The sequence below is a fragment of the Bombus pyrosoma genome, linkage group LG9 (genome assembly GCF_014825855.1).
Source record: "Bombus pyrosoma isolate SC7728 linkage group LG9, ASM1482585v1, whole genome shotgun sequence".
Classification (NCBI taxonomy): Eukaryota; Metazoa; Arthropoda; class Insecta; order Hymenoptera; family Apidae; genus Bombus; species Bombus pyrosoma.
In genome coordinates, this window is record NC_057778.1 from 936,409 (window position 1) to 961,294 (window position 24,886).

General features: G+C 32.6%; 1 protein-coding gene across 6 annotated transcripts; it reads right to left on the reverse strand.

Annotated features, from left to right (window-relative positions):
- Nucleotides 1-2,851: 2,851 nt before the first annotated feature.
- Nucleotides 2,852-24,821, reverse strand: LOC122570734 (C-Maf-inducing protein-like). Of its 6 annotated transcripts, none has more exons than XM_043733513.1 (11): nt 24,450-24,821; nt 23,741-23,935; nt 22,666-22,756; nt 16,361-18,412; nt 10,337-10,522; nt 8,913-9,502; nt 6,806-6,895; nt 5,695-5,947; nt 5,252-5,509; nt 4,573-4,873; nt 2,852-4,141 (listed from the first exon to the last, which is right to left on the reverse strand). In XM_043733513.1, exons 4-11 carry the CDS (start codon nt 17,639-17,641, stop codon nt 4,017-4,019), a joined length of 3,084 nt encoding a protein of 1,027 aa, XP_043589448.1. In that variant the 5' UTR covers nt 17,642-18,412; nt 22,666-22,756; nt 23,741-23,935; nt 24,450-24,821; the 3' UTR covers nt 2,852-4,016. The 6 variants fall into 6 exon arrangements, with proteins under 6 accessions (XP_043589448.1, XP_043589447.1, XP_043589445.1 ...); XM_043733512.1 differs by having other exon boundaries at nt 22,666-23,035; XM_043733510.1 differs by lacking the exon at nt 22,666-22,756.
- Between the last annotated feature and the right edge of the window lie 65 nt (nt 24,822-24,886).

A 24,886-nucleotide genomic window follows, 5' to 3' on the forward strand; every position in this document is an offset into this window, starting at 1 on the left:
TATATTTACACTAAGGAACATATAGATACCATTTGTTTCAAAGCTACAGCAATTCCTTCTCCGAGGAAGTTCTTTAATAAATCGGAAGTTATATTTTAAATGCACTAACCATCGGAGAGAGGCCGAATAAATATTACACAACTATTACAAAATAGGGCGTACACATACACATACGTCGAAAGGTCAGAATTCACGACTTTAAGAGTTTATAGCGCTTTTACCATTTCCTTCAGTGTTAATCAACACATGTACTTTCTATATTGTTCTCTTCATAGATCCTATAAACTTTTAAAATCTTAAATTAAATCTTTTCTTTCTTAATATTCTATATGTATATTATATACACAGATTTTAATGAAAATAAAATAGTAATGTTACTCTATTAATTAACCCATTATCTGCGATAATCCTCATTTAGGGACTATAAAAATTAGGGATCAGAAATTTGTAAATTTCACGGTTTCGACGATACCCAAATGAGGACTTTTTTTTTTGTCGAAGAATGTATTTGAATTTGATATTTCAAACGCATATATTGATTAAATTCATTGGAATCGAGATTGGAATCTATAAAATTATACGCATGTATGTACATATGATAATTTGAAGAGAAAAGAAATTGGCAGTTAATGGGTTAAACATTCGTAATTGTACATTTCCCTAGAGTTTTCGCAAAGAAAATGGAACATTACTAATTGTAAGTGTCTCTGATCGATTTCTTAAAAGTGTATAAATTCTTTGAGTGAAGAAGAGGGAGAAGTGGTGGAGGAAGAAGAGTAGAATATGTATTTTAGTTCATCATAGGCAAAAAGACAGTCACACACAATCGACAAAGTTAATAATATAAATTTCTCCGAATCTTAGAGTAAAGTTCGTTTTGCACGATTCGCGTATAGGGTGTTTCGAAAATAGCTGCTCGGACTTTGGGCGTATACTTTATATGAAAACGGAAATACGAGAAAAATGATATAAACGTGATTTCGGAAGTCTTTTCCTTCAAAAATGGAAAAGATATACGTAATAGTAATAATATATATATATATATATGATAATTATCTTAATTATTTTGTTTAACATTTAGATAAGTTTTATTTCATAGGGCAGTACTTTCAAATTGTTATTCATTAAGAAAAAATATCTAACAACGCTGGTATTGAATGCATAAATATGATTTCTTTTCTACAATTGTAAAAAGATTAACAAGAAAAAAATTCAAATTCACGTTCATATAGTTTCGTATCATTCTCCTTAAAACTAACGAACGACTGTTTTCGTGAAGTTTAACCAGCTACGATTTAATTGCAAAATATACAACGCTTGGAAATGAAATCATCCCACTATGTGTAGTATAAAAATGCTATTTGTACTTCTGAATTTTTATACGATACGATATTCTCAACTTTTTAAAAAGAAAATATTACTTTTGATAGTAAAGTGTCTCAAATAGAGGACAGTTGAATAGTTGAAATATTCGAAGCTGATTACAATATGAACCAAAAGCCATGATATTTTGGAACTGTCAAACAGTCCTAAGAAAATTCCAGACAAGCAATCGACATTTTCGGAGTCGAGTATTATTTTCACAGCCGAGTATTATTTTCGAAACACCCGAAGAGTTAAAATTTAAACGAAAAACTCGATTCTAACGAGTGCAACGGACAGTTGAGTCTGTTCTGGTTCGCACACGTTATGGCAGTGGCCGCTCAGAGCTTGATCGCTAAGGCAGTTGAGCGCTATTCAAAGGAAAAAAGAGCAAGAATCCTCGGCAATCTTCTTCGAGAACACACTCTCGTTCAGTAAGAAGTTCATCCGTATTTATCTCCTAGCGTACGAGCTATAATATAAATAAAATAAATCTGATATTACTTTACACGATGACAACATACATCTTTTCTCTCGATTCACGAATAAAAGTCGTAAAGTAAAGGGACTTATAATTTTCCAATTAAACAAAATTTCTATAAAAAATTATAAATTGGTCGTTTTAATTACTCTGATAATTCTAATATTATATTAAATATGATATTCGGATACTTACAAATAGCAAATCTCTTGACGATATCTTTTATCAAGGAATGAACCAAGTGTATAAAAATTTCGAATGAATACGTGGTAAAATGACAAATATTTTATTCACTTATTATAGTCTTAAAATATTTAATATCTGAAATGTGTCCCTTTGTTTTTCGACTTTTCCATGTATAACGTTCACTTCCTTTTGACAAATTTTCTTCCCCGATTTTACTTGTTCGTACAAGTGTATAGTAACCGACTAATGAACACCTTGATCTTCAATAGAAGGTATATACGACTAATTCACGTAAATCTTTCGTTCGACGAAGTCAACGTTGCCAAATTATGTTTGGTAGAAACTGTTAATATAGAGGGTGTCGAAGAAAGGGTCAAAAAATTTAAAAATACATACGTAATACTAATCAAAATAAGCAGAAAAGAACTTATAATTAAAAATAGAATTAAGTTTACAACATATCTTTAATCATAAATAATTGTGTATTCCTTTTTCCTTTTATATATAAACAAATATTATTATTCAATAAAATTTACTAATTTTGAAAATTTAATTACATTATCTAAATAAACTGTCTCTGGAATTATTAAATTTTTAGTATCAAAATCTTTATTTACTTTTACGAATACCCTAAAATATTTGTTATCCTTTCTCAAACACCCAATATCTTCATCGAGGATATATAATATTTTTGTTAATAGCATACACATAGTTCAAATTTTTACTTTATAGATTAGATCATTAGATTTAAGATAGTATCTTGTTAGTTGAATATCTTAACAACGAGTTTTAAAATGTACATTAAAAGAACAAGCCACAGCGAACGAGTTCTTGGCTGTTTTATTCGATGGTTTAACTAAAAACGAACCAAAATAAAAATACATCATCAGGAATCTATTTTCACTCATCGTCAGTTCTATCCGGTATCCTTTTGATATCTGCGCAATCAAATCGAATCTCAATTAAATGCATATTTCTGTTCCCTTTATAAAACTACGTTTACTTAACTATGTAGATCACATTCGAAGAAACGTCTTTCAAGAATAACGCGTCTATCAAATAATATTTACAAGGAACGAAATAAAGCGAATCAAGTATATCGAAAGGAAATTAATAATATTCTATCACAAACTAAAATTCAATAAATATACAAATAATGAATTAAACGATCTACACTCTATTCGTTATTACTATATCGATAAATTATATTATATCTTCAAATTAAAAACGTTAACAGCTTAAAATCGGAATAAAACGTAACGCGTAGGATTCAGGAAAAAGGCAACGCACTTGGAGACTTGCGATCGACCGAATAATAATTCGGACTCCTGTCGCCGAAGAGCAAGTCCCTGTGCCATCGGAAACGATCTCTCGATGTCCTCTTATTCCTACATGAATCAACTATTTATAGAGTTGCTACGAATTTCCACTCTCTTTCTACTCTAACTTCGATGAGTGTCCTCGAACGTTTCCTCCTTTTTTATCTGCTCTTTTTCTTTCTTTATATCGAAACGTCAATTCTTGGGCAGTTAACGATACTTCTTGAAAGTTTTCTCGCTTCGATTCTTCATCGAGTAAAATCATCTTATTCTTTCAGGCTTTTATTGTAGTCCTAGACACGTGCATATTTTTTTTTTTTTTTAGTCAATCTTAACAACGATTGAAAATATCTTTTGTTCTCGTGTAAACGAGGAAAATGTCCCGTTTAGAACTCAAGCTATCTATATTCTTAACTACACCTCTAAAAGACTCCCGGTATACTCCCGTATACGGGAGCCATCTTTGACGTCTAAATAACTCTCTTCGTTTCGTCGATAAAACAGCACGCAATACACTAGATGCCACGATATTTTTCAACGACTCGTCAAATTATTTTCACCACTCGAACCTTTCTCTTCGTTCGTCTGAATCTCGTCTAACTTTGTCTTTTCTCTTTGATACTGGAGTTGTTGGAATTATTCGACTGGATGTAGGAAGAAAGCTCTGGCTACCAAGCGTCTGTGTATCTCACGTCGAACTCTTGCAGAGCTGGCAAACACTTCTTCAGGGATTCGAACGTCTGAACGGACAGTTTCGTGCTATTCAGGTTCAGCTTCTTTAAACTCGTTAGTGCTGAAAATTTAAAGATTGAATAAATGTTCAAATTAATTAAGAAATTGAGTAAAGATTTTATATTAACTCCATACAGCGGCTGCAGAAAGTATTGGCACATACATATTTTTCAATGAAACGTTTCTTTATCGGATTCTATGTTTCATTTTCATAGTACCAAATTTTTATAGTCATATGAAAGTGCTGCTTGGATCTAATGGTGTGCTAACATTTTTTTTGTAGCCACTGTATGTGCAGTATATGAATATCTAAGTTGTAAAGTACAAAATATATGAAAGTAGATGTTAAAATAAAAATTGATCTTATGAAAATATACAGATAACAGTTCATACAAAATTTATACTAAACATATCAAGATACATTCTCTTTGGGCAAAACGATATTAACTATTAAATATTAAATATTTATTTATATACTAAATATTTCCTTACAGGCCAAGCTAGAGATTCCTTTATCAGAAACAGGGGTTTCACAAAGATTCAGGACCTGCAGTTTCTGCAAGTGTTCGCTAATCATTTGTAGGCCAGCGTCACCGAACTGCGTGGCCCACAGGTTCAGATGCCTCAAAGCTGGTAATTTGATTAGCTGCTCGGCGCAGGCCGAGGTCACCGAGGTAAAGGCCAAACTGAGGTATTCCAAGCTGCCAAGAGCCCTGCCGCTCAGAATAAGGGCAACGTCCGCGTCTGTCGCTCGGGCTGGTAACGTCAATCGTCTAGGACCTCCTTTCCGAAGCTGTTTCAATACAAAACAAAAACTTATACCATATAAAGAAATATATCTTACAGTAATAATAGTCATAGTCTATTTTTCAGCTTCCTGGCCATGAAAGGACTTTTCCCTTTATGAAATTTCAAGTCACGCCTATTTTTTCTTATTGTAAAATAAAATCTATAATGATATTACATCGCCATTAAATAATAAACATATATTTGAAATCAGTCATATTTCTTTACAATTTCGATTTACAATTAACAAATTTATAGATTTACAGTAGCAAGTATATAAATCGGAAACATATCAAATTCAATTTAATTTAGTTTATAACAACATATTATCTGAAAAATTGTATATTTGACAATGCTCCAAAATAGATGTAATCTCTTTACTCACAAGTTGCTGCAAATTCCTTTGTCTCTGGCAAAGAGCTGCGTATCGTTCCTTGCCTGAAGTGGTTGACTCTAACGCACTAACTATTTGCAATTTAGCTTCTTTGCTTGACAGCAAATGCCACTCTAGCATTAAACAAAGACCTTCTTGGGCAGCCTCGCAGCCTCTTACTGCTAATAGTATACAATCGTCGCGTACTTGTTTCATCAGCCAGCTGATGAACTTCTTTCTTCGACAACAGCACGCCAGTAAGGTAGTTAACTGGATAAAAAAAACAGTAGGGGATCAATGTTATATTATCATACCAAAGATGATATCGCTTCTTAGCACAAATTTGTATTTGGTAAAAAGAATTCCTTTTTATTCTACCGCATAAATAAAGAAAGAAGTCAATTTTATTTCTATGACACTATTTGTTTGGATTAATGTAGAAAATCAAAAATTACCATTTCGCCAAACAATTCTCCTTGATCAGGGCAATCCGGACTGGATGGTGCGGCAATATGAATCCATCCAGGTCTGGGTTCTCTAATCGGAAGTAAAACACGATGCACAACGCATCTCGTGTCTTTCGCTAAGCGGCTAATTACGCACATTAATATCGATTGTTGGACCTCTTTCATAGCAAAAGCTTCCTCTGGGAATGGTACGGGTTGCAATAAAGCGCCAAGTTCTGGCCTCCAATCGGCATATTCTGATCTAGAAGAGAAAATAATAGTTAGCTCTTGCGACTTGAAATTTTACAAAAAGAGAAAAAGGGGTATACTTCATTTGTAATTAGACCGCGGATATTTATGCAATTTATAGGAAATTCGAAGATGCAAAAATATATATATACAATAGAATACCCGAAATACAACACTCGTTACAATATTTAGTGGAACAATTACTATTTACTTAGTAAAACAAGTTTCCATCAGGGTTTAACTTTTTTTAATTGTACTCATAAAAATATAAATGTAATATCGTCTATGGAATATATTGTGATTATATCCTGATATTTGTGATTTATTTAGAATGAATGGATTGTACAGATATAGACAGAAAAACGGTGGTAGTTTAATATGAACTAATCGCAATAACGCGCTACAATTTAGACAATTCTCGCCACAACGGATCCAACGTTCTCTCTCACGCGAACCACACTCTCTCGACAACGCTAGCAACACTATCTCGACAACGCTAGCAACACTATCTCGACAACGCTAGCAACACTATCTCGACAACGCAACTCGCACTCTCTGACTTCTCGATTGACACCCTTCGACTTCTCAACTCACAACTAACAACTGCCCTCGCATCTCTTTTGTCTTTTCTTAGACCCACCACGCACATGTTCCGCAACCGCTCATGGCCAGGGTCACGTAGAGCTTTTCTACGAAACTATTCAATTGAAGGACCGACGACACATTTATGGGCCCATCGGCACCTCGGCTCTCGGGACATTGTTTATGATTCGCTAGATATTTCTTAGGCCCTTTTCCCCGATACTACATAAATTTGCATAAATGTTCGCATTCCATATGTGATAATGAGGGCATTAGTGATGAAACTTACGCGATATTTAGCACCAGAAGGTAACAATCCAATGGAGGCAAAGTCGGTGATTTTTCGTTTTCCGGCAAAGAACGATTAGCCACTTCGAATCTGCAATGAATGGTTCGTAATTACTTTCATTAATTCGCATTTCGTTTGTGGTACGCAAGAATGTTCTCTACTATATATAATTTATTTCACGTCACAGCGGCTTTTTCTGCACAGTCGTGCGTTTGACATGTTGTAATGAATGGACTTCTAAATTTTACCTGTTCTTTTAGTGCGCCTGGACGTGTGTAAAAAAGCAAGCTGATGTATTTACGAGTTAGCATAAAAGTAAAAGCTGTATCAAATCAGAAATAAAATATTTCTCATCGAATATATGTTTCTTCGACTGACGATACGATAATATTTGGTAGATTATTAAATAGTCTTTATGTATGTAAACAAGAGAATTAAAAAGATTCTTACAGAACGTGAAACCTTTTTTATTCAAATTTTTTTCGAATTTATTATGCGAACAACGTATTAAGATATTACGCCTATTGATGCGAAAATATATTAATTAAAGAAACACAAAGAAAAAAGATATTGCAACGTAACAAAAAAGATTATCATTCATATCAGCAAAAATATCATAGTAAGATAAGGAGATTTGTTGTCTTGTGAACAGAAATGATACTACGTCTTCTCTTAATTTGAATTAGTTAATTATTTTACATGTAGATTCACGTGTATGTGATTCACGAATCGACGTACATAGTGTATTCTTCTGTGTATTGTACATATGTAAATTGATTTTTTTTTCATTTTCCATTAACTCAGTATTAATTTTAGAACTTATATCGATGACCAAACATTTTTTTATTCTTCTTAGCAAATACTGTGAGGTTTTAAATTCTTTGTTACTTTATATAAACATCGTATGTAACATTTTTCTTCAAGTCACAGTAAATAAAAATACAAAATGTTGCAGAAAGCTATATTGATATAAAATACTGAGATAAAATACTAATATTTTATTATATAAAAATATAGAGATACTAAATAAAAAGTGTCTTAATGCGTACATATTTCCTTCTATAAATACATTCTTTGAGAGTATATGTTATATTAAGATAAAGCATATTTTTAATATATTAGATTATATTTGCATGAAATTTTAAGGAAAAATAAAATGAAAATATTATTAAAAAAATTCTAACGTGAAATTAAGCGAGATTTTCCGCAGAATTGTTCTCAAGCAGTTAACTAAAGTCATATTCTTCGTTAAAGGGTTTAGTTTCTGCACTTTCAAACAAGGCACTTCAGAACGTTCATGCCTTTGATACGCTTTAATGAAGCGTGGATAAAATACAGGGTGACTCACGCAATTTGCAACAATGCACTCGCCACGTGCAATTAGTCTTTTCTTTTTTTTTTTTAGACAAAGTCAATGCACATAACAAACATTATTATGAAATGTTTAAAAATATTGTATTAATTTTACATTATAATTTTTAGAAATATTTAAAAAAACATGTAAATTTTTAACATTTCTTTGAAGTTTGAATTTGATGTACTATTAAATGTTATTCTATCGACAATCTACAACCGTATTAAAGGATTACATTTTGCTATAAGTCGCATATATTCAATGTCAAAAATGTTTACGGCAAGAATATCGAAACCTTATTATACTGACTGTCATAAATAATCAGAACGCCCGCGTAATCTTTTTGTATGAGTTTAAATTTGGAAAAGTAATATCAATATTAATTGTTTCAATATCTTATAATACGCAATATAATATGCACAAATATGTTAAGGAACTTTGTATTCATTTATTGACGTGAATACAAAAGAAATCTTGTACAATACTATACACAGGAGTTTCACAAATTTGCAACTCATACTTCAAATATCTTCCAATTACCATAATTTCCAATACGAACGCACCATTTAATCCAAGTACCATAATTTCCAATACGAATGCACCATTTAAGATTCAGGCTACGTGACTCTCCTTATATTTGAATATAATTATTATTTATTATTATATAAGTACAATATTATTATAATATCTAATGTCAGATTGTCAGTTAAATTTGTCCATAAAAAAGCGAAAAGAAAAAAGAACCAAACTCACCTATGGAAAACTGCTGCGACGCAAACGGACACCAAATTAGGAAGCATCCTCGGGTGAGGACAGTCGCTTCCAGGCCCGTGAACCGAAGCAATATAATCTCTGATCGCTTGCTCTCCATCCGTTGCATATAAAGAAGCTATAAACACTTGCAATAGTTTCCTCATGTCCAGGGATTTGCCAAAATCCACAGTATGCTTGAGGCATCTCGTGATCGCTGGACTTATGGCTGTGACCAAGGACGACTGTGGATGCTGTTGTGCCAGCTTCACAAGAACCCTCGTTAAACAGACTGGAAGGGCAACTTTGTCTAAAAGAGGAGATACCACGGAGAGAACAGCTTCAGCCCAATGTTTTCGATCGTTTCGATATCGAGACACTTCTTCTGTCGATTTGTCCGAATGTTTCTCTGATGGATCTTCGACGGCCGAATCTTCGAGATGCTTTGCAACAGCTTCTAACGGCGCTACAGACACTCTTTCGTCCTGGAGCGACGTCCATAACGCGAAATCAACCATTGACTTTAATTCTTTGATGATCACTTCCTCTCGGGTATTTAGAGATACTAGATGCTGATATTTAAAGATACTCCTCTGAAAATTCGAAATTCACACATATTAGATTGCGTAAATTCACTTACATAAGATCCGTTTACATAATCAATGATGTACACTCCCGCTCAAAACTCTTGGGATATCTTCTATCTTTAATAAAACTACAGTATTTTTTTACATTATTACATTAGCTTACATTACTTTTTCTGTTACATAAAATATGAAGTTAAACGATGTTCTATATAAATTTATTATCACTTACATTTGCTCAATTTTGAAACAAATATGACAACTGTTCTAAGGTTTCTGAGAGGAGGTGTATGTATCATTTTGTTAGTGAATTATGAACTTATTGGCGCCCTTCTTATGTAACACTTTCACATATATTACTTTCTAAAAGACTCTCTATACATTATGTATTCTAATGGCTTGGAATGTCATTCATTAAATACATTCTTGAATTATCATGATGCTGCACTTCAAATATCACTTTGAATAAATAGCACAAGTGAATGTGTTCTTCTTTTTGGTAATTTTGATACAAAATTACGCGAATAAAAATGTTTTTTCCTTATTATATAACAACATACTTTCGGGCTCATTATTCGATAGTTAAACTTCAACATTTCGAAACTCTTCTCACACTTGTTTTATTATTAATTTATTTATTTACTCCGTCATCACATCGAAGATTGTATTGTTCTTTATAAAAAAAATTCCGATGTGTGTACTTTCTTCGTTTTTAGTTCGTCTTTCCAAATGTCTTTAAATGTCTCGAATTTCTAGAGATATTACATATGTGCTTAGATCAAAAGAGGAAAGAACAAGTAGAATCTGCAAAAAATAGAAAGAAAGAATTGTTCAAGAATTTACCTTCCATAGTATCGAATGATACCATTGGTCCCTAGTATAAGCATTATTCGCTTGGAGAAGAAGAGAACTGTTTGGCAGAACTATGCTAAGGCAGTTCTTGTAAGTAGGATCCCATCGAGTAACAGCATACTTCCGTATATCCGACATGTTATTATAAGGTATTGGTTGTCGAAAAAATCCCGTTCTCTACAACAAATTATATCTAAATAATTTACAGTGGCTACGAAAAGTATTCGCGCAGCATTGTATTTATTATAGCATTCACATACTAATTGAAGACATCCAAGTGTATTAAATTCCATATCACTTAATAGTACGTGCTTTCATATAAAATAAAATGTATAGAGCCCAATAAAAAAAAAAAACGCTACATTGAAAAGTAAGCGTACGAGCAAATACCCACTTAGTCTTATTCTTTTATAGTTTTAAGCATTCAATAATATTCTATATATTATTTTTATTCATAATTGCGTGAATATCTGAACTAAGAAAATAGAATCCGAATGCATATATAAGGATTTGTTTTAATACGTAAATATCATACTGAACGCTTTACTATACATTTTAGAAAGTTTAAATTTCTCCTCAGTTCATAAATGTCTGCAATCTATTAACCATATTAACATAATTTTTAAATCGACGATATTATTTTAAAATTTAAATTTTACAGATCAACGCAGATATGTTGATAGAATGATTAGAATGATAGTTAGTTAAACGGTTGTAATGCGGGTAATTTGGATACATTTCAATATTAAAGACTGCATATCTAAATGAGAACTATAATTATTTCGTACTTGAATTTAAATGGCTGTATTATTACAAAGTCAGATTACAAACTTTAAGTGCCTCTATGTTTCTTGTATTAGCATTTAAATCTTACTTTCGTAAATTTTATACTGTAATGAAAAAAGAAATAATATCTCAATATTAAAAAGTTTAAAAATCGGATAATAGTTTGGCCAAACTGTCATTTCGGATATAAATGCAAAGGTATACCTATTTATATGAGCTTTTAAAATGTAGAAATTTTCACTTTACAAGACTGAAATATTATAGACTTCAAGATTTGAAACTTTTACAATAATTTAAAGTTATACAAAGTTAATTAAAATTGTCGATACCAAACTTGATTCGTCACTTCTCCTATACTCATTTTGAAAAAGCAATAGTTCATACGTTACAGAAATTACCTGAATTACTTAGGAATTAATAAAATTCGTTATTGATAACATAGTATCAAAAAGATTTCATAATAAAGAAACAAAATTAAATAGTTAATTAATTGTAACGTCAGATAGTACAAAAAATAATATACCATAGTTCACAGACTAAAAATTAACATAAAATTTGATGGTTGAAAACTTGGCATATAAACAAAGAGATAGTTCTACAGAAATTCTAAGTTTTTAAAAATTGAAAATTATTTAATGAAAAAATTAACTAATTACAATATATCAAACATTATTCTACGTAGTGTTCCCAATTTTTAAAGAAGGAAGGAAAGATTGCAGTTTTAAAAAGATGTAAACAAATAAGCAAATCAATTCATATATACATACATGTATGTATTTGTTAATGTAAATATTTGCATCGAGTCTCAAATAGTTAATAAAAAGAATATCTACCTAAGAATATCAACTTAATAAAAATGATATTACTAAACTCCGGAAATTTATGTAAATTGCTATTTGTATGAATAGAAGTACAAAAAAAATGATTTATACTACTTAGTGAGTAGAGAAAAGTAGATATAAGGATGTAAATACCAAAGCCTCTCAAGATCCCAGAGGGTAAATGAAATATCAATAAATAATACCTAAAAAAATGAAATCTAAGGAGAAATTTGTTTTGCTCGTTAAATTTTACAACGAGTATTATACCTTGAATATTATATATATTTATAATATTACATATACCTTGAACATTATATATATATTTGAACACTATATACGTTCTATTGATTTTTGCATCTTCAAATTTTCCATAAATGCATGAACGTAAGAGAGAAACTGATCACCTTAGATGAAAGGCGATAAAATAGAAAGCATCGAAAAATGAATATTCCCTGGGACTAGCTGACTCTTCGTACCCTAATTTTCCCGCATAAAACGCAGATACTTATTCAAAATACGTAAAATAGCAAACGTTGCGTCGCGTGCGGTTCTCGATGCATACACGCACACGTATACACGCTTGCACGCTTGTCACGTAAACGTGTACACGGAAAAGAGACAAAAGGGAGGTGCACGTGCGTACGCGTGTGCGTGTGCGTGTGCATCACTTGCGTCAAAGCCGACCCTGAATGCGTCTCGCGACCGCTTCAGATTACGCTTGCACCGCGAAAAAGCCAGCTCGATTCATTTTTCTCTTTTCTTATTTCTTCCTTTTCTTTTTCTTTTTTTTACCTTTTCTTTTTCTGATCACCTGATACAAGCAACGACGAGTTCCAATCTGGTTATACATTTTTCGTTTCCCGACAAAAGATCGTTATCTATACTAACATTCGACGAATTCAGGCGAGATATCGATGTAGCAAACGGCAATCGTTTCAAACAGGGAACAAGAATTGCTTTATTCTTTTATATTGGGGAGAGAAAAAACAAAACAAAGAAAGGAAAAGTTTCGAACGAAGGGCTGTTATTGAAAGTTTTATTTGGATCGCTTTAGGTGACTTGTTAGGAAATTTCGAAAGGAAGCTTGATAGACAGATTTTGCTGTTAAGAAATTCGAATTTAAGAGGAAATTTAAATTGATTAATATATTTGCTTAATTTAGCAACTCTGTAGATACGGTTCAGGTGAAAATGATTTCCGAAAGAATAGTCTATTTATCTTACGAGTATCGCAAGTTCATATGACAGTGTGTATTATAACAAATTTAACTCTGAATGAATATATGACTACATATAATAGTAAATAGTTTTTTATATTTATGTAAAATGGTTATAGATGAAGATCTTTTCCAATAATAATTCTGGAAAACTTTATATTCATAAAAAGATAAAAATCTTCTTAAATAATTAAATTACATTAAAACGCAAACTCTTAATGTTCCCTGCGCAATCCGACATTTCTCAGAAGCTAAAAAGTGTTTGCATACTAATTCCAGTTCTTTATCTTTTGCTTCCAATTCTCGCACAACTGTATGTAAGTTAGATGTTTGAGTTTAAAATCTGACGAAACACTCGCAGCCTCGACTAACGTAAAATAACGTAAAACGGCATGATTTATCACAATTACAATATCTGCGTCAATTCTAGCAATTCTGCGCACATTGACCAAGTATTAGTTTTGAATTATTAACCTGTAATTATCAGCACGTTACATATACAGCATATTAATAAAGTAAGCATCATTGATATATTATATTGTCACGCGATGTTTTTAATAGTTAACACATGTGAGGCATTTGTCTTTTTATCATAATATTATGTTAGCAGGAAATAAATAACCAGTTGATGTATAAGTAGTCATTATTGGAAAGTTTAAGACGCATGGTACGACTTGTAATTACAGATGCGATATCAGCAAGAAACTTAAATGACGTAATAGCCATAAAACAAAATTAATTAAATTCCTAACGATTTACCATTCACTGACAGCTAACGAAGAAATCTTCGCCGATAAACTCGCACGATTCAAGCGAATAGTGTCATTTACGGTGAATTCAATTTAAATTATGGGACCAATAATTTACCTTTTTAGGGAAGTATCGAAAATTATAAAATTCAGCTTCTGATTTCGTTAGTAATTATACATATATTATATTAATTATTCATAGAACACTATTAATAATATTAATTATTATAGTAGTTCGTGCAGCTTGTAAACAATCAATTGAAATCAAAAAAGGAGTTCGTATCAGACACGTATCAGTAACGAAACAGATATTCGTAGAAATATACGTAAATCCACGAATGCAGCAGAATATGAAAGAAACGATTATTTATTTGTACGTTTCGTAGTCCTTTCGTCTGTCAATAACAGTCTAACAGCGATGTGATATTGAATTTATTTGAGAAATTATAAGTAGACTGCGAATGTTTATGCTCTAAATTGTTATGGTTGCAATTAAAGAAATAAAATCTAAGCAAAAATTTGTTTCATTCGTTAAATATTACAAGGACTATGCCATAATTCGGATATTTAATGTGTATATTTTTATATTATATGCGCAGTTCTGCAGCTTTAAATTTCCTATACATATATGCATGAAAATCTGCGATCTAATAATAAATACATCTAGTATAGATAAAATAAATCCACCAATGGAAAACATACATAGATGTCATGTATGTATTTATCCGCTGTATATATTATACTATATACTAAAGCTTGAATCATTATTCCTCATATTTTCTATCTTTTTCCTTCGTTTGTGATTATGCGTTTATATATTCCCATTTTATTTTTTATTGATAAAGTTTCTATGGAAATCCATGAAATATCCTCCGAAAAGACTAAAAAATATCGTGTTACGATCACAAATTAATCCTGAAAGAAATATAGCCGCTCTATTTTATCTGCGAACATCTCTCGCGTCATACGAAAATTATGGCTTTTAATAAAACTTTGGAACCACGTCAAGTCACGTTAAGACATTTAATTACTGAGAGATACGTATTATATTAGGTTATCCGAAAAGTTCCGTTCGTTTTATAAGGAAATAATAGATGCACAACATTTTTTGTCTTATTATTTTGTTCTATTACTGGAAAATGGATCATACATAATTCAATAAAATAATATAAAACAAAAAATGTTGTGCATCTATTATTCCCTTATAAAACGAAAGAAACTTTTCGGACAACCTAATATATAATTCTTCTCTTTCTTTTGCTCTTTTCCTTTTTAAATCTACTTAACATTACACATATAGTTCATACACTACAAAACGCGTTTCTTTGGTTCATAAATACTTTACCTTTGGGCACTAATGACGCAACTGACAAGAAACTTATAAAAGTCAATTATGTACAATGTACAAGATACGATACATAACGATACGGAAAATTAAGAATACTCGTGAAATAACTTTATGTAAATTCCTCAAAATGTTTCGCAGCGTCCTTCTACGAAAATGTTTTGCATAGAGGGCAAAAATAGAAACCATCTATTGTAGAACAATGGAGTTAAAATTTAACTCGAAATACTTCCGAATCGCCTAATCCCCCTAGTTTTCATAATACGTTCATAAAATAATCCTCTACTTATTTTAATGGCAAAGCTAATCATTATTATTATGCATTTGTGGAAAATTTAAAGATGCAAATATACATAGAATACACGTAATATACAAAAATAGGAAGAAGAAAGGAAGAAAGAGAAAGATTACTATAGTTAATACATTTAATATTGACATTGTATTAATACGATTATTAATAGTAGTGTTCTTTATTATTATAATATTAATATTAAGATTACCATAATGAAATAATTAATTTTAAACCATTCAATCCCAGTTCACCGTATATACTACCGGTAAATATGTGTCAGGACAGCTGAGACCACTTACACAATTTCACTAACGTTATTATACATGTATAGTGAAAGTTTTGAAATCACAAGTTCCAAGTTATTAGTATTAACAAGTTCTCTTGCATTATATGTATATAGTAACAAGTTTTATAATAACACAAACAAAATACATATATCAAAATCAGTAAATTACAAGCTATTTAATTACATATTTATAATCTACAACCTATAACTTGTGAATTTGCTAATATTATTAGTTAATAATTATCGTGTCAGAGGGTTCTGATGATATTTAATACAAACTCACTATTCTTATTTTCTATAAATCTGATTTTACAATAAATTTGTTGCTTCATTCGCCATACGTGTCCTATAATGTAAAATACCAAATAAAAAGGAAAATTTGTTAAAGCTTTTGTATAAAAAGATACTTTTATTAAGTATGAAATCTCTATTAGTTTTTGAATGAAATATAAAATGTAGTAAATAGAGATGCTAGTAATTTCGATTATTTATATCCAACATATCCAAAAACCCGACTCACCGTTTTCGACGAGATACAGGTGTCGTTCAAATAAAGATGATGCGTCTCCCACCTCCTCAGATATTTACTTGACAAGATCTTCTTCACGAGATTGGTATAATTCAAAAAACACACTTGAATGTCTCCTTCCTCTATAGGTTTAAATCTAGGCCCGACAGGCCCTGGACTAGGACTAGAAGAAGAGGATCCGCTAGTTGGCGAGCACCCAGCGCTCTGTCTCTCCAAATTAGGGCAAGATCTTGCTGCAGGTAGGCAAAACGTGCTTTCCAAGCCTTCTGACTTCAACGTATCTATCCTCGAGCTCTTCTCAACGTTAAACGAACTGCAGGCATCAACTGCAGTAGATTCAGCGCAGGATCTGTGATTGCTATCCGAAGACAACTGAGGAGAGCTAGTGCTGGTCATCTCCTGGCGCATAGATCCACCATTAACACAGAGAAAATTGTAATAAGGTACTGTCGACGAAGATAAACCTCCAGTTGACGGGCCAGCGGGACTCAAAGGTAACGAGGATCCTTCTTCCGTCTCGGTTTCCGTTTCCTGATTGGACACGTTCTCCTTCTCTGACTCGCTGAACACGTTCTGCAACGAGGATATATCGTTTTCAGAAGCTGCAGTTATTCTAGAGTTTCTTAGAATATCTTCTTCAGTATCTACAGAGTCGATCAGCACCGACGACGAAGAAGTCGTCAGTAAAGTTTCTCCAGACTTATATTCTTTCTCCTCATCTCTATGTTCTTCTTCTTTATTCGAAGCCACCGACACAGCCTCGATCGAATCATCAACCGTGTCCAAGCTGTCCTCTTTGTTTGTCGAAGAATCGGAACGTAGACGAAGCAGTAACTTCTTGGACCGTCTGTTGCTGTACGACTGCTTCTCAGGAGAAGAGGAAGGGGTCGCATGGTGACTCTGTTCGTTATCCTCCGCAAGTATGTTATTTGGCTCGTCTATTCCATTCTCCACGATGACAATGGAAGCTGGTACAATCAGAGAATCAGGTCCAGGTGACAAAGTCTCAGGATCGAGGTAATCCGCTTTGATATCCGGAAGCGTGCTGTCGGTACTGCTCGTATCAGAGACCGATGGTTCCTGGTCAATGTAGCCGATAGAAGAGCCGGAACCTTCACTCGTCGCTTCCGAGTCTTGCCTGTCACACTTGGAGCCCGAAGTCTTATTCGCTGGAAGAATCATGCTCATCGAGGAGGTCTTCGTCTTGTTGGAAGATAAGGAGGACACGAGCACGCGTGACGCGCGTGTGAACGGCGTTTGGAAACAAAACATGTCGACTTTATATTCCAAAGTTTTCGCGAAACACTCGTTCCTATATCAGCGAATTTCTATTAGTTAACTTCGTCCTATCAACTCTCTGTTAAATTTTTTATCAATTCCGTTGAAGATTCTACTGGATGCTAATGGTCGTAATATGTCTTCCAGTGACCTAATTTTGGTTGCACGAGACGTTTACGGATTTGACGCGGAACGATCGACACTGACTGACGAAGATCGCAGAAGCAAGAAAAACGTCGTTTCCCAAGCGACGCGGAAAGCCTCCGTGAGGAAAGCTTTGTCCCGAACCCGCGTACCGCGCGAAAAGGTCTGCGTTCGGTATCCCAATTTCGCCTACGACCCGCTCCTAGAATCCCTCGATGCGCGTCAATTAAGCTCCCGTGTGGATCTCAACCGACCTAGAAACGGTCGTTCACCGCCACCCCATTCAAACAAAGCGATTCAATGAGCACAGCAATACGGGGTAGCACCAGCAAACCGACGTCGAAATTCGACGAATCCTCGACATTAGCATTAGGACATACTGATACTGGGGAAATCTTCACGAAAAACGATCAACCAAGACTCGTGTCGAACGTTTCGTCCGCGCATTGCAGCTGGCCACAGCACATTTTGCCACGAAACAAAACGCACAACCACTTGAGAAACGTTTCCCCCTTTTCGGTTCTTCTTTTCTTCCGTTCCTCGTGATTATTCACTGGGTCAATCGAACCATGAAGCTCGCACGGAAACACTCGCGCGTCGACCACCGGCACGTTTCTTCCTCTGCAAAGAAAAGAAAAAGAGAAGAATAGAGTTTCACGCAGCAAAGAAGTGTCTCTGTTTCGCGTGCTGCGTGCGCCAGTTTCTCCGTCTCTCTCCTTTTCGTTCTATCTCTATCTCTAGTCTCGTTTCCCTCTACTCGAACGACGAAACCGACAGGAAACACGAAACGAGCACTCGAGGTTCGTCGACGAATTTCTTCTTCTGGCCCGCGAGACACGGCCGACGACGCGACGACGAGTCGATGAACGACGAATGAAAAGAGCGAAGGAGAGAGAGAGAGAGAGAGAAACAAAGGGGGAAGAGAGGAGAAAGCGAGAGAAAGAGGGAGGCGTGTTTCCGACGTGACGCTTAAATGTCTGACACGATTGTGAACAAGTACAGGTGGGGACGCCGCGCCGGGCCGCGCCGCTGGGGTTAGGAAAAGGAGAGAGGGCGTCGCGGCGCTCGACGTCTCGCGGTCGATCAATGACTAGTCACGAGTTTGCTTCGAATTATCGCGTTCCCGCTACTCTCTCTCTCTTTCCATCTCTCTTCCTCGTTCCTTTTTTCCTTTCTCTTTTTCATTTCCTATGTTCGTTTCTGTCATTGGCTTCCGCAGTTGGTCGTTTCCGTTGGCTGTTTTGTGTTCTTATTTTATTGGAGACTTGGTTTAAGGAAAGAAAAAAATTGTGAAAAGTAAAATTTGGCTCGTGTCTACGGTAAATATACCGAAACTCTTGAAAATAATTCAAAGGTTTTTCCGAAAATAGTCCCCGACGAATTTTCCTCGCTCTTCTTCCCCTGACGAACGCCGGATTTCTATTTTTATGCGATTCACAATAATGTGCACAACGTGCACAAATAGAACGTGGATGTTGTTAATGAGGTTATGATACATTGGCATTCCGGTTTAAGGAGTGTTTGCACGGTTGGGTAAGAAAGGATCGATTTCTTTTGTTTCTAATTTTCTGAGAGTGTATGACATTTAAAATATATGTGTAACACTCACTATGATTTCTAACATTCTGATATTTGATAAAGAGGTTTGGAATATTAATGAAGTTATAGTAATTTTTTAGTATCGTTTACCATATTTTTAATATCTTGCCTACAAATTTCGTAAAAGTGAGTGCTTTAGATATATGATCCTTTTTAACGGGATAGGAGAAACGAAAGGTATATTTTATTCTCGATCGCTTCTTAAAATTGTCGATTTGCATTTTTCTCCAATTATTTCATAAAAATTAGTCATAATATCGCACGTGCTATTCATTGCGCGATACTTAAGAGAAAAGAGAATTCAAAACTGGCGCCAAATTTTGCTCGCATCAAGAACCTATTAAAATTATGAATTCATAATTCGAAAAACTGAACACAATTTAAATACATATAATCAAACATTATATACCATTAAATTCTTACTATTTCAAAGAGCAAATCAACCGTTATAAAAAATACTAAACAGTTATAAAAATATGAAATTATTCTTTCCAATTCATTATAATTAATATTTCATATCATCGATGATTAATGTAAAGGAAATAGTAGTATATTATCAAATACATTAATGCTAAACCATAGACTTAAAGACTGCTGAAAGAATAGAACTCACATTTGCTTTTTTACGGTCCGATAACGAACTCGCAATATTTTTAAATAAACCAATGGTAAATTCTCGTTGTTAGCCAACGGAATAGCGAAATACACTTTTACTTCTGATGAAAATATCGATTTCAAAGACGATCTCGTTTTCAACGAACTTTATCCTATTATATAATTCAATGCATCATTCCTGATAAAGTATGTCAGATTTTCACTTGAACTTGGGCAACTGATAAGATTTATTTCCTATGTCGCACTATTTGTGCCTCTAAGATCGATCGTATCTCGTTCCCACCGAAAGAATTTCTGAGCGGCTTTAGCGATTGTTCGAAATTAGCATACGAAAATAAAAAGAGAAAAAATTAAAAAAGCTCAAACAGAAACCGCTATTTTTAGTTTATCGAGTCGGTTCGACTGTTCACCTCGTCCAATGACATCATCGGAGAAGTCGCGTTCCGATGATGCAAAGAATGACATTTACGACATGAGAATTTTGCCAAAAGCCATTTTTATTGAACATAATCGACCATTCAATTTAGTTACGAGTTTCAATAAAATCGTAGAACAAGAAAAAGTTACACAAGAGTAGTAAACTTATCATCGAATGTTCTTTTGATATTCCTTCGCTTCATAATTAAAATGAAAAATAACAATGAAATAAATTAACAATGCGTTCTTCCAAACGCGATATTTCAATATTTACATATATTTCAGACAGTTACTTTTATAAACTATACATTTAATGATACTATTAAAGATTTAAATAAATTTATAAAAATGTTTACTAGCTTCCATTTTTGGTATCATGCAAAAATGTGTTGATTTTATTTAATAATAATGACGATATCGTCGTTCGATATTTCCTTCTCAATAAATTTTTGAACAAAATTAGGAATAAAATTGTTAATCTTTAAAATCTTAATTTGTACCAAGGTTCCCGTGACTATCAGATCGTCCGATACAGACGTCCGTGCTATAAGAGGGTTACCTATATCTTTATGACTCTTCAGTTTCGAAGAAACAATAACAGAAGGATTAGAGCGTATCATTAATTGTGAAAACTCGATCTTATATGATAAATGAAAACGTACAAAACAATGACTTAATAAAAATGAATACGCAACTGAACTTGGGACTCAAAATTAAATCGATAGCAAAAACATGCAAACAAGTGAATGAAATGAACGTAAAAGTAATAAGTTCGTTTAATTGGATATTGACTTTCATTCCAATAAATGGAGTTTTACTGTAATATAATAAAGGTCCACTAATTCTTTTCACTACCTATGACTTTCATTCATGTAATGGAAGCTCGCGTTCAAATAATCGCATTCAATCGTCAAAAACATGTTTACTTGAACATCAAGTCAAATTTCATTTCAATAAATGGACACGTACTATAATATAACAAAATATAATACATGTAATAAAAACTTACTAATTCTCTTCACTATCTATAATTTTTCATTCATATAGTAGAAGCTCACTTTTGAATAATCCTATTCAATCGTTAGAAACTCATTTATATCAAACATCAACTAAAATTTCATTCCACTAAATGAAGTTGTGCTGTAACTCTATTGAATCTATGACTGAGATCAAGTGACTATTAGTATTGTCATAACATAAATCAGGAACCGATCACGCAATAGGCGTTTGGTTGACGTCTCAAATCATTGACATAGCAACCACGTGACGAGATCGACCGACAATATCCTGGTCTCTGGTCGTATGATGCAGCTGACTGTCATATATTCGCGTTGCGTCAAAGGTGACTCGTGTTTGTCAAGCCGTCGTTTCTCTCGTTCTACGTAATGGAAATCGACGTAAACGCTCCGCCCTCATCGATTACCCTCACCTTGATCACGAGCTTAGACTAATCCGAATCGCATGTTCGCGGAAGCAGGAAGAGGCGGCGGCCATGCAAAATGAAAGAAAAAAAAGGAAGAAGAAGAATTCAATCGCTAATGGCCAAAGTAAATTGCGAGGGAAACAGGTTTTGCTATCGAGAACTTGGACCTGTTGTTTTCTTCTAGGTATTTTTTACGTTTCTTTACTAAGTATTACGCGAGAAATACGTACATTCGTGACTTTTATGGAAAACGATCACATTGAAATAAAGAATCAATAATTACACGAAAAATATTAATTGAAATAATAGATTTTCCATCAGCAAGAAAAGATGACGGCTATTTTGTATTTCATGATCTTATGATAGAGCAGTCGATACCGTATATTCTTCTATTTTCTTTTAATTTTAGCATACAAAATGTAATTTTCTATGTTACATTCTAATTTCATTAAAATTAGCAAATACAGTCAGTTTAAAACAATATTCGGCAGGCATAGCGAGTGAAAGGTATCAATATATAGCAAAACTTGAATAATAAAATTTCTAATTTAGAAAATTAAACATATATACATTTTCTAAATCTAGAAAATTGAACTTATATACATTTTCCTAATTTAGAAAATTAGACGTATACATAGATATATATGTTTTCTAAATTGTTATTCAAGTTTTGCGATTGTATATACATACCAGAAAAATCGTTTATTAACGATACGATTGTTGAAAAGAAAACGTTACGCCATCGGCTGCTAATGTGTTAATACAGATACGTACCCAGTTGCGAAAATATGAAAATGTAGTTAAATTAAGAAGTACATACTGTTGAAAGTAACTCGTCAAATATGGTCAATTGACAAGATTGTAAAAGAATGCGTTTATAAATCTGCAATTGACGATCTTCTTCTTTTCATCTGAAATGAACTGCCCATGAAATCTCTTCGACAATTCATGGTTCAATAGGTTAATAGACTTGGTCCCGCTCAGTTTCTAACTATTGTGTAGCATTCTGATTAGCTTCCGTAAATGTGCGCATAAAATAATAACTTGCGAAGGGAGGAAGAAATGATAAATAGCTGACGACGCTATCACTTTTTCTTGGTAAATGACGTATTTACTTCGTCAAGTCTTTGGTTAGAATTATTTTTTACTATTACATTTCAGATTAAAGTATTTTCCATTTCTCTTAAACGCTATAATATAAAATAACATTTTATATATAAAGTTATTTCAAGACAAAAAAGAAATCAATGAAATTTTTTGTAATCCTTTATGGATTAATCAATTGTTTTGTTTTGAACTATTGAAAACAAACTATTTATTATTTATTGATCTTAACTTCTCATTTTTACGGTCATTTATCTCCTTCCTCCCATGATATTTATAATAATAATTTATTGTCTTTTTCGTTAAAATTTTAAGCACTCATATAAGATTACATTTTACACTATTCTACTTAGGGAAATATTGCATAATTTTATAAGAAAATAATTATAGGACAATTCGTTATAAGGATCTTTAATTCTCAATCCTATCTTTTATACACTTCAAATTCCACACTGAATCTTTAAATAATGTTTTCTTTCGTTATTTAATTCTCAAACTTAGTCAATCCTTAAATTATATTATTACAATTGTAAGAATACTTTTGTAATTATATTGGAAGATACCAAAAAATGAAAATAAGCTTTATTTTAACCCGATGAAAATAAATATTTAAATTAATGCAAAATTGATAAACTCAAAATCATTAATTTTCATTAAAGATTTATCGTAACGATTTAAATATTAATTGAACCATTTACGTTCTAATATCCATAATAGATAAATTAATAATATTTAACTAAAAAATTTTCATACGTATATAGTCATAACTATTAATAATTAGATTAACATACCTATATCAATCATTTTTTATTCTGAGTGCATATGGAGTTTTTATTCTCGATGGCTGATTGTTGGCTTTTCTTTGATTATTTATTATAATTTATCAGATCCAGCACTATATTGTGGTCTTCTTCGAAAAGACAAGTCATATCAGCGACTATCCAATCCACTTTCGCTTTTGACGTCGACAACCAAATACAACGAATCTTCATCATTAAAGAGAAAAAGATGTGACATAATTAGTCTTAGTCCTCTTCCATCTTAAATTTTAACATACTTCTTTTTAGATTTATTTTTATTCCATTCTTAAATTTCATTTCTTTATAATACAAAAATTGGAGAATTTAATTGTTATTGTTTTGTTTATCGATACCGCCTTATTTTTAGTAATAGCTCAGCATTCAATTATTTAAATAATTATAATATATCTATAAATTTTTTAAAAATTTGATTGAGAATAAAAAATAAGATATTTTGCAAAAAGTACATTATCAACATCTTATATAAAAAACTCTCATTTCAAAATCTTTTTCATCATTATCTTTCTTCATACATTTGAAGATCTATAAAAAAAACTGTCTTATCAATTGTTCAGTTTTAAAATATTTAAAAACTTATTAATATCGTGGATAGAAAATTTGTTTTGGTTAAGACATAACCGAACACAATTAATATACATATTCGTACGCAAATAATAAATAATTCATAAAATATACGTACCACTAATGCACAACTTGTAAAGTATCATTGAACAAAAAAGAATAAAACGACACTCTGCAATAAGAAAACACTTGTATCCTTTCGTCTGTCTACTTTGACAGTTTTCAAAACCTCTACGAAAGAGAACCACGCGCGTTCACACCACGACCACGACTGTAACACCATACCCGATAATAACAGCGCTCAAGTTCCCTTTCAATATGCGTAAGATATCACATCCAAGGTTACACTTGACACTGTCTGTCCCCCTCTTTCGTCTCACAAAAGGTTATTACGAATTGAAATTTTCACGATAGAAAACCATGCAGTTCCATTTTCAATGCATTTAATATTTTTTTAATTCCATATATTCTATTAATATTTAAAGATTATTTTCTAATCTAGATTAAGTAAATATTTTACAATATATATTTTGTTTAATAAAAGAAAAGATGCAG

Coding starts and splice junctions, on each gene's coding strand:
- LOC122570734 (XM_043733515.1), bottom strand. CDS start 17,641: ATGTTTTGTTTCCAAACGCCGTTCACACGCGCGTCACGCGTGCTCGTG. Junction 10,523..16,360: donor CCTGTATCTCGTCGAAAACG/GTGAGTCGGGTT, acceptor AATTTGTTGTAG/AGAACGGGATTTTTTCGACA. Junction 5,948..6,805: donor CTTCTGGTGCTAAATATCGC/GTAAGTTTCATC, acceptor TTTCTCTTCTAG/ATCAGAATATGCCGATTGGA.